Source organism: Halichoeres trimaculatus, unplaced genomic scaffold, assembly GCF_033239565.1.
Source record: "Halichoeres trimaculatus isolate MK-OKI-2021-1 unplaced genomic scaffold, fHalTri1.1 fHalTri1_scaffold_11, whole genome shotgun sequence".
In the NCBI taxonomy this organism is placed as follows: Eukaryota; Metazoa; Chordata; class Actinopteri; order Labriformes; family Labridae; genus Halichoeres; species Halichoeres trimaculatus.
The window spans coordinates 3,515,328-3,525,939 of NW_027437189.1; the positions used below are offsets into that span (position 1 = coordinate 3,515,328).

The 10,612-nt window shown below is 43.9% G+C and overlaps 2 protein-coding genes across 2 annotated transcripts in view; both read right to left on the reverse strand.

Moving 5' to 3' along the window:
* Positions 1–898: 898 nt before the first annotated feature.
* Positions 899–5,440, reverse strand: lhfpl4b (LHFPL tetraspan subfamily member 4b). Its single transcript, XM_074681668.1, has 7 exons — positions 5,175–5,440; positions 4,264–4,484; positions 3,952–4,156; positions 3,785–3,864; positions 3,553–3,700; positions 2,341–2,378; positions 899–2,228 (listed from the first exon to the last, which is right to left on the reverse strand). Exons 2-6 carry the CDS (start codon positions 4,480–4,482, stop codon positions 2,350–2,352), a joined length of 681 nt encoding a protein of 226 aa, XP_074537769.1. The 5' UTR covers positions 4,483–4,484; positions 5,175–5,440; the 3' UTR covers positions 899–2,228; positions 2,341–2,349.
* A 394-nt stretch (positions 5,441–5,834) lies between these two features.
* Positions 5,835–10,612, reverse strand: part of hdac6 (histone deacetylase 6) — an 11,946-nt gene continuing 7,168 nt past the window's right edge. The window contains exons 21-28 of the mRNA XM_074681667.1: positions 10,420–10,569; positions 10,163–10,340; positions 9,959–10,095; positions 9,651–9,869; positions 9,450–9,578; positions 9,220–9,366; positions 8,998–9,126; positions 5,835–6,776 (exon numbers count right to left, since the gene is read on the reverse strand). Coding sequence (XP_074537768.1) covers positions 6,708–6,776; positions 8,998–9,126; positions 9,220–9,366; positions 9,450–9,578; positions 9,651–9,869; positions 9,959–10,095; positions 10,163–10,340; positions 10,420–10,569 — 1,158 coding nt within the window. The 3' untranslated portion in view covers positions 5,835–6,707. The remainder of the gene's footprint in view (positions 6,777–8,997; positions 9,127–9,219; positions 9,367–9,449; positions 9,579–9,650; positions 9,870–9,958; positions 10,096–10,162; positions 10,341–10,419; positions 10,570–10,612) is intronic.

Sequence of the window (10,612 nt, forward strand, 5' to 3'; positions counted from 1 at the left end):
GGTAATACTTGTGAGACTGTGATATTTGCATGCTTGTTCTGACATGCACTGTGAACCTGGACCACAGTAATGCTGCGGTAATAACATAGTGATGAACTGACGGTAGAGGCGATCTTTAGACTACACTTTCAGCATGATGGATAAAACAGACAGAGAAAAGTGAAGGAGCAGGATGGAGCCCTGTTATAGAAATAGTTTATTGGTGAAGTCTGCCTATATTTCCACGTATAAACTATACATGTTACAGTACTGGTTTGACTCACCACACTGAAGCGTCCTGAGATGATCTGTGTCCAGGTGGATTTTCTTCCTCCCGAGCTGCAGAACCGTCCGGGTCTGACTCGGGGTCCAATACAAAAGGACGTATCCTACACTCTGCCATTTTATTAGTGCTATCAATGCCTTACGGTGAAGTTTTGGCAAACAGCAAACTCGCTCGGTCTGCTCCATCCAATATGGCGATTTTGTAAATACTGTCATGCTGCAAAAACCGCCCCCTGGCTCTACCCCCTTCGCCCCTCTGATAGAACTGACCAATCAGAGCACAAAGGGCTGTGACGTTGCGAGGTTACTGGAGGTCATTCTCCAAACGGAGCATTTCAACGAGATCTTCAGAATGGCCTAAAATGAGGATATTGAGAACGCTATTGTGGGGAAATGAAGGAACTAAATGACTTGTACTGAGGGCAGAAATGCTTTACAGGCATCCTAGTCTGGCAGAGTGAAAAGGAGAAACAAGCATGATATGTCCCCTTTAAAGACAGCTGGTTCAATCATTCGTTATTTAGGCTAACTATAACAAGCTAACTGTTAGCTAGCTGGACTCTAGCCTTAAATATAAACAGAAACATGAATGAACCTGTGTGTGTTATTGTACACGCTGTTTATTCATGACACATGCATGATGCATTCTCTACATACAAACAGCACATGATGAAAACAACCTGCATACAAACATTATTCTACAAAAACTACAAAATTATAAAATGCTTTTTCTCTTCAGGCTACGGAGAGACACTAGGGACATTTTTAATCTAACAGTCACAATATGTCCTGAACATTGGGAACATACCAAAGTCACGTTCTGCTGAGTGTCCACACGCTGACAGATGGTTTGTTTGGCACAGAAACATGACTAAACTGTAACACGTGTGTAAGTTCAGTTTTTAACTTTTTAATGATCGCCTTCTTCAAAAACACGTCAGCAAACGTGTCACCTGACTCTGAGCTTAATGTAGGTAAACATGCTCTGACATCAAACTGAGTCTAAGAGATTCGCTCTGAGATCAGCCTGGAAGACGAACTGGAGGGAATAAAAACTCACAAACCACGTATTAGCTCCAGAGGTCAAAGGTCATGCTGACAGGAAACATTTAGGGTCTAAAATCTTCAAATGGACATGAATCCCCAAGGGGGACTGTTAGCCTAGCTTAGCACAGAGACTTAAAGCTTAACACAGGTTGTGTGGCAAATTTGTAGCTTGTCATCATTGTCTCTCCTTTGTTGTTCACAAACCACTGGATCAACAGTAGGAAGGCTAAGCTAACCAGAAGTTAGCATAATGCTCACTTGACTCAGATGCTAACTGCTTTTTAAGCTAAGGTAAAAGCAAAGTGAAACTGAGGCTAACTTAAACAGACATGTGCCAACTCTTACTTTACAGGGTGAGTTACCAAAAAGTGAGTTGGCATAGCGACAACTGCAGCGAGAAGCTAAACTGAGATCAAGCTAAAGCTAATCCAACATCATAACATGTCAGTCAAAGAGCTCTAGCTCCAGAAGGGTTTAACTTTATGCTAACTGGACCAAAGCTAACTCGGACAACAACAACAAATACTTGATGCAGAAAATTTGGAATTGACGTTATGCTAGGCTAAGCTAAGCTAAGCTAAACAGAGGGAACCCTGACAGCTTCTTGAAGATTCCAAATCGACACCAGGAGAAGATGATTCATCACATTTTGTGCTTCTTTTCCACGTCGCCATTTGACACGGAGCCCTCCATTCCCTCATCACGACATCCTCTGCTTTCCAATCATTAACTCCTCTCTCCGATGACTTGCATAGATCCAAAACTCTCACGAGCACAGAATGACTCTAAAACTGGACAAACATCACACACCAAGTACAAACATGGACACACATGAGACACGCTTGTCTCCTCTTCATCTGACAGCCGTGAACAAGATGAAGAGAGAGATCAGGAGGAGAGGAGCAGATCCATCCAGCCTGGAGAAGGAGGAGGAGGAGGAGACACAGAAAGAAGAGAAAGTGAGGAGTGTTTAAAAGAGTGATAGAAGAAGAAGACGAGGAGGAGGAAGAGGAGTAGGAGGAGACTTACCTGGTGACTCTACGCTGACATCAGCAGACCTGTGGTCACTGAAACACAAACACAGACATCATTAACTGTTTTTATCATTCTGCTGCTAATGCTAAGCTAAATGGAACTAAAGTTGATAGCATGTCAACAGGTCCCAAAATGCTATCTGAATCTGGTGCCACATCTAAGAAGAAGTTAATGGAAAGATTACTCAAAGCTAACTGACCGACACAGCTAGATGCTAGCTTGCATGTATGGTTCTGAAGCTAGCTAATTAATCTTACTCTAATTTTTGTTTTAGAGCCTCAGTAGTGACATATAAACTAGCTGGCAAGACTGAGCTGACTGAAGCAAGTTTGCAAAGAGGTAAACTAAAACTCCAACTTAATGCTAACTTTGCTAATTTTCAAGCTTTATCAAAGCTCATTGGACCTGGTGCTAACCTAAAATGGGTTTCCGAAAAGCTAACTCTCAAAAAGCAACAAACCAACCCTGCTTTCTTGCTAGTCCCTACTTAAGTGGACTTCAGCCTAATTTTTAGACTCACAGGCTAACTGTAGGCTAACCCATAATCAACTCTAAACTAATTTTAAGATAACCATAAGCTAACCCTAAATCAACCCTTAGCTAACTTTAAACTCATCCTATATCAAATCTTAGCTAACATAAAGATAACCCCCAAGCTACCCTTACTCAACTCTAAGCTCATTTTCAGATAACCATAAGCTAGCCCTAAACCAACTCTAAGCTAACTTTATGCTAATCCTAAATCAAGTCTCAGATAATCTTAAAATAACTCTAAGTTAATCCTAAATCAACTCTAAACTAGCTTAAAGCTAACCCTAAGCGAGCCCTAAATCAACTCTAAGCTAGCTTTAAGCTAACCCAAAATCAACTCTAAGCTAACTTTAGACCAAACCTAAATCAACTCTTAGCTAACTTAAAGAGAACCTCGAAGCTACCCTCAATCAACTCAAAGCTAATTCTATGATAACCCTAAGCTTACCCCAAATCAACTCTAAGCTAACTTTATGCTAATCCTAAATAAACTCTAAGCTAATTTTAAGATAACCCTAAATTAACCCTAAATCAACTCTTAACTAGCTTAAAGCCAACCCTAAGCGAGCCCTAAATCAACTTTAAGCTAACTTTAAGCTAACCCCAAATCAAGTCTTAGCTAATTTTAAGCTAACCCTAAGCTAACTCCTCCCACAGTACCCGTCTGATGCTCACCCTCCTTGGAGTCAGGCGGCAGCAAGGCGTCCTGCCTGTTGGCGAGGACAAATGCTAACGTAGCCAAGATGGCGGCGTCCAGAATACCCAGGATGGCCAGGATGTAGGCCCAGTGGACCGAACAGTTACCTGGAGAGAAACTGCCCACCTGGAGTCAAACCAAGACCAGAATCAGAACTCTAGGTCAGCGAGGACAGAAGAGAACAACACCTGAAGAGTCGTAGACCCTCACCGAGTCTCCACACAGAGCTCGCATCTCAGGACTTTCCCACGAGTCCGGGAACAAGAGACACGCCAACGCCAGACAGAAACCTGGAGAAAGAGATTAAGAGATGAACTATAGAGAGACAGACTCTAGTGGACGCTCAGAGAACTGCAGGTTCGGATATTTGCACTGACCTGCAGTGAGCTGCAGCCACGCACAGATCTTGTAGACGGTGGCGGCGCTGCAGAACCTGAAGAGACAGAGACACAGGACGCTGGTCCACACGGCCCACAGAGACACACCCACCAACACCGCCACAGACTGGAAGGACGGCAGAGGAGAGAGGCTGGACAGACCGCCACGGCAGTCAGGGACAGGCCAGTCTGACTCCACACACACCTGAGGACACACAGAGACACGTGATGAACGTTGTTGTTGGTTAAAATCCCAAACGGACCGCTGTGATTGGACGGTTCATGTCTGGAGGAGGTCTTCATGTTTCTCACCTCAAACAGTCCCAGGGTGCCACTGGGGGGCGCTTGACCCGGCCCCTGGTGGCGTGTGTCTGCAGTTCCAATCCAGGATGGCTGCACCAGGACGACCACCTGGATGATGGCGAAGCAGAGTGTACAAACAGCCCAGAGGACGCCGACTGCACGGGCGCTCCGCACAAACTCTGTCTGATAGAGGCGAGACAGGTCGGCGAGGGCGGGAGACGCCGACATGACTGAGGACAAGAGAGACAGAGAGAATCTCACTTATATGGAACATCCTGGACAAAAACACAAACTGAGCTGAGGGGAACATCTTAAAGAGGAGGTATCGTGCTTTTTTAGGCTGTATGTCCCTCTGGTGCCCCCGTAGTATCTAGAATCACAATTTTTCTCTTCCTGGTGTTTTGTTAATCCCTTATTTCATCCTCTGAGCATACAGCATCTTTACTTTAGATCCACGCTCACAGTATGGGAAAGCAGAATACCCCTCTTTAAAATCCCATCCTCTCACTTTAAAGCAGCGACATGCCTCCAGCTCTGAGGGAAACTAAACCCTGATGACAGGTAACACTCCTCCTCAGACTGACACAGACCTGTCAGAGGGTCTCTGTGAAGACCTGCTGAGGTCTCCACGACCAAACATCAACACATACACACATACACACACACATATACACACACACATATACACACACACACACACTGCAGTCAGAGCTCAAACACTACGGATCATGACGTTATGACGTTTCATCACAGTTGGTGTGTGTAAACAGATGGAGGTAAACTGGCTGAACGGACGGTTACATCATCGACTGTTATTCACACACACACACACACACACACACTTACACACACACACACACACACAAAGCGCCAAACATCAAAAATCCGGACGATCAGCTGAGAGAAAACCGGAAACCAACCTTCAGCTGGAGGAGCTCCTCCTGTCTGTCCCACTGAGTGTGTATGTGTGTGTGTGTGCGTGTGTGTGTGTGCAGGATGGAGGATGCAGATGGAGAGAGGAGGGAGAAGGAGGCTGCTGCAGCTCTACATCCCCGGATGTGGGTCTTCTCCCACTAAAATCCAGCCCTTACAGCCGGACCTCGGACTGAACACACACCTTCACTCACCTATCCGCGAGATTAATGTCTGCGCTGTGACGTCACACCGCCGAATCATGGTTATTTACTGTTAAATTGGCGGAGCCGCGTCACAGCGGCGCCTGCAGGCGGAGAGAGGAAGCTGCAGGAGGCGCATCTGGACTGTGACGTCAGAGGGACTGACGCTCTCAGCAGGTGGATCTGTTCATCTGTTTTTATATTTAATGACTTTAAGGTGTGATGTCATCACTCAGGTGATCCTCTACCTGCAGGAACCAGAAACTGAAAAAAAAGTGGAATTAAGAAAATAACATCATGAATTCACACTTTATATTAACTCCACACACATCAAACCTGAGAACTAAACAGTTCACTACATCACCCAGAATGCCTTTCTATGAGTGTTCTCTGAGGAATAAAGACTCAACCAGGAAGCAGATTTACAAACAAACTGTTTAATAAAACATTTATAAAGAGGCAGACACAAAAAACAAAGTTTGTTTAGATTATTGCACAGCACACACCTCCTCTTATCCCCACCTGAACACTGCTTCAACTGACCGGAAGTAGAAATCAAGCACACCTCCTGCTCCAGTTTCTGATCGGTTTCAGCTACAAACTCAAAGCTTTTCAGAAACAGATTCTTTACACGTCACATTTTCTTTTTCTTCTTCTGTTTTAAAAGGAAAAATATTATAAGACAGAAATTTTAAACACATTAAATCAAATCCTGACCAAAATGAAACCTCATCATGTTTCTCTGTCTTCTTCAAACCAATCCGAATCAAGGTTCATATAAAAACACTTTTCCATCGTTTAAATCCTGACAGAGGATGTTTCAGACTGTCTGAAGGGAATCGTTAAAAGTCTTCAAAATAACAGGTTTAATCTATTTTGGACGGTTACAGAGAGTAGTTTGACACCAAACGTTAAATAAAATCAGATAGTGAACCGCTGTAAGTGGGCGGAGCCTGCTGGTGACATCATCACTTCTTCACATTGCTATCTTTAATGTCAAACAGGAAGAATGTGCTGGTGATCAGTCACACTTTTCAGGGAATCCAACCAACAACCGGATAATGACGATGATGATGATGATGGTGAAGATGTTTAGCACCTCTCTGCAGGTATAAATAAAAGTTAAACTTCACATCCTCCTCAGGTTTTGGTTCTTTTTGTTTGTGAGTTTGTTTTTTGGCCACTGTGGGACACCGTAGGGGCGGCTTGATGGATTATTGAACTACATTTCCCACAAAGCACCTGTTCTGCTGGCTGCAGTATGACAACACACTCAACCATCCAATCACAGAGGAGAGAGAAAAACAGACAGCTCTCTTCATCCTCTCCTCCTCTTCCTCAGCTCCATGGAGGGATCTCTTCTCCAAATTTGGCAAAGTGAGCAGCGTTTTTAGCCTCAAACAGAACCTGGACACAGACACAGAGACAGAGCAGGTTAATCCATAAACATATCAACAGATTACAGATTATCAGCACATCATCATCACAGAGAGTTTATTCATCTAAGAAAAAAACCCAGCAGCTGTTCAGCTCCTGATCAAACTAAAGATCAATAAAGATCACAACACCATGGACGAAAAAGAGCTCTGTAAGGATCACAGACGGGCAGAGACACAGTTCCATAGTGACTTAATGTTTTTTAAAGAGACAGTTCCATAGTGACTTCATTGTTCTTAAAGAGACAGTTCCATAGTGACTAAATGCTTCTTAAAGAGACAGTTTCATAGTGACTTAATGTTTCTTAAAGCGACAGTGCCATAGTGACTTAATGTTTCTTAAAGAGACAGTACCATAGTGACTTAATGTTTCTTAAAGAGACAGTTCCATAGTGACTTCATTGTTCTTAAAGAGACAGTTCCATAGTGACTAAATGTTTCTTAAAGAGACAGTTCCATAGTGACTTAATGTTTCTTAAAGAGACAGTTCAATAGTGACTTAATGTTTTTTAAAGAGACAGTTCCATAGTGACTTCATTGTTCTTAAAGAGACAGTTCCATAGTGACTAAATGCTTCTTAAAGAGACAGTTTCATAGTGACTTAATGTTTCTTAAAGCGACAGTGCCATAGTGACTTAATGTTTCTTAAAGAGACAGTACCATAGTGACTTAATGTTTCTTAAAGAGACAGTTCCATAGTGACTTCATTGTTCTTAAAGAGACAGTTCCATAGTGACTAAATGTTTCTTAAAGAGACAGTTCCATAGTGACTTAATGTTTCTTAAAGAGACAGTTCAATAGTGACTTAATGTTTTTTAAAGAGACAGTTCCATAGTGACTTCATTGTTCTTAAAGAGACAGTTCCATAGTGACTAAATGCTTCTTAAAGAGACAGTTTCATAGTGACTTAATGTTTCTTAAAGAGACAGTGCCATAGTGACTTAATGTTTCTTAAAGAGACAGTTCCATAGTGACTTAATGCTTCTTAAAGAGACAGTGCCTTAGTGACTTAATGTTTCTTAAAGAGACAGTTCCATAGTGACTGAATGTTTCTTAAAGAGACAGTGCCATAGTGACTTAATGTGTCTTAAAGAGACAGTACCATAGTGACTGAATGTTTCTTAAAGAGACAGTGCCATAGTGACTTAATGTTTCTTAAAGAGACAGTGCCTTAGTGACTTAATGTTTCTTAAAGAGACAGTGCCATAGTGACTTAATGCTTCTTAAAGAGACAGTGCCTTAGTGACTTAATGTTTCTTAAAGAGACAGTTCCATAGTGACTGAATGTTTCTTAAAGAGACTATTCCATAGTGACTTAATGTTTCTTAAAGAGACAGTTCCATAGTGACTTAATGCTTCTTAAAGAGACAGTGCCATAGTGACTAAATGCTTCTTAAAGAGACAGTGCCATAGTGACTTAATGTTTCTTAAAGAGACAGTTCCATAGTGACTTAATGCTTCTTAAAGAGACAGTTCTTAAGTGACTTGATGCTTCTTAAAGAGACAGTTTCACTATGACTCAATGTTTTTTAAAGAGACAGTTCTACAGTGACTTTATGCTTCTTAAAGAGACAGTTCTTAAGTGACTTTATGCTTCTTAAAGAGACAGTTCTTAAGTGACTTGATGCTTCTTAAAGAGACAGTTCTATTGTGACTTAATGCTTCTCAAAGAGACAGTTCCATAGTGACTTAATGTTTCTTTAAGAGAGAGTTACATAGTGACTTAATTCTTCTAAAAGAGACAACTCCATAGAGCCTTTATGTGTTCTTCAAGGGACAGTTCTGTAGCGACTCAATATTCTTAAAGGGACAGTAGCTGAAATGAGAGTGTTAAATGCAATGGGCTGAGATCAGTAAAGAGTGTTTGAGCTGTAAATCATGCCAAGCTGATAGAGACCTCGTCTCTAAATTGAAAATAAAACTTGGATTTTTTTCAGAAACAAATCTGATTTCTCTTTTCAGTTAAGGAAACATTGGATTTCTGCCCCCCCCTTTTTTTTAAACCATTGTTAGACTATGGTGATCTATTCTATATGAGTGCACCTGACCAATGCCTTGAGAAGTTGGGCTCTGTTAATCACTGCGCTTTGCAACTCATTACTGGCTGTGGTCATCTCTATATCTCCACAGATCCTTGCCCTGGCTGGTCTTCCTAAACAAGTCCTTTCTTTATGGTTGAGACTGACAGTTACCTGGTTGTGGATGTAGGATTCACACAGGTAACACCACACAGACAGGTCGCAGAAGCTCAGCACCATCGGGTGCTCCGACACCACGCCGTGAGTCACCATGTGCTCGTTCACGTAACGACCACAGCACACCTGGAGAGACGAGAGAGACACGTGCTATCATCAGGAGGTGAGACAGGTTACGTCATGAGACAGTGGGAGCCTCTGAGAGGTGAGACAGGTCACCTTGTAGCAGGTGAGACAGATCCAGTTCTCAGCTTCAGAGCCACAGTCCTGACATGCCTGGAAGACATCGATACCTGAAGAGGGGAGGGGCTTAGCAGCATCCAGGTGAGGGCACCAGGGCAGCGGGTCCACTACATACAGAGGGGACTGCAGACAGACAGAGAGACAGACAGGTAAGTCACAGAGACAGACAGGTGATTGTTTATCTTTATTCAGAAAGTTTCTCTGACGTCTGTTTGTCCTCCACACGTCAGCTCCAGAGACATCTGGGATTTTGACCAACCACACGCTCCCTCTGGCTCTGGCTCCGCCCCCTTTCCTCCAGGTGAGACAGACTCTGAGGCTGGTGCAGGATCAGCCTGTGAAGGGTTAAACATCATGTTACAGACGTGGCTGTAGTTACCTGTAGGAATAGTCACCTGAGCTCTCACCTGAGGCTGCGTGCTGTCTCCTGATTGGCTCTGCTCAGGTGTCCCCTCCTCTAGCTCCGCCTTTACTTCACCTTCACAGGTAACCTTCTCTGAGCTGAGGCGGACCTTCGGCCTGGCCCCGCCCACTGGTGTAGATGTAACAGGTGTGTGATTGGCTGAGGTTTGACTGATGTCCAAACCGGCCAATCCCTGCGTGAGCTGCTCCAGGCCGAGCTCCGTCTGATTGGATGAAACAGGAAGAGGAGAAATTCTTTGATCTTTGTCTTTTCTTTCAGATATCTGAGAAGTTTGACTCTGAGGTGTTTTACCGCTGAGTCCTCTCGTCCTGCAGGGGGCAGAGGAGGTTTGTCTGCACTGCTCTGATCTGACTTCCTGCCTTTTCCTTTAGAACTTCGTTTCCCACGATGCTTTGGGGAGGGCAGAGACGCACGCACTGACTCTGGAACTGACAGGAACAGGATTACAAACCTGATCAGGAACATCAGGTGATTTCCACAGATTCAAAGACTCACTCTGTATTCTCAGGGAGCGCCAGTAGGGGGCGTGGTGTCGGATCACTTGGTTGATTGTTGCCACGGCGCTGTGATGTGGAGGAGGGAGGGGTGTGGCTAAGGAAGGAGGAGGGTCTCCTAGCAACACGCTGGTGCACATGGCCATGGAGTCTGAGATGGAGACCAGATTGTACCCGCCCTGAAAACACACACACAGTTTATCATCACACCTGTGAAGGAGTGTGTGTGAGTGTGAGTGTGTGTGTGTGTATGTGTACCTCCAGTATAACCAGGACCCGCCCTCCAGCCAGTGACATCAGGAGGTGTGTGAGGTGGGCGTATCCCTCAGGTGTCACCTGATATCCACCCAGAGGATCCCCCAGAGCGGCATCGAACCCAGCAGACACCAGAACCAGACCAGGGTTAAACTGCAGAGAGGATCGACCAATCAGAGAGCTCCTTTGGGTTATA

Excerpts from the sequence above, each read along its gene's own strand:
- lhfpl4b (XM_074681668.1), bottom strand. The coding sequence starts at position 4,482 with ATGTCGGCGTCTCCCGCCCTCGCCGACCTGTCTCGCCTCTATCAGACA. Across the intron at positions 3,701-3,784 it reads GAGCTCTGTGTGGAGACTCG|GTGGGCAGTTTCTCTCCAGG; the intron begins GTGAGGGTCTAC and ends GTTTGACTCCAG. Across the intron at positions 2,379-3,552 it reads GCCGCCTGACTCCAAGGAGG|TGACCACAGGTCTGCTGATG; the intron begins GTGAGCATCAGA and ends TTTGTGTTTCAG.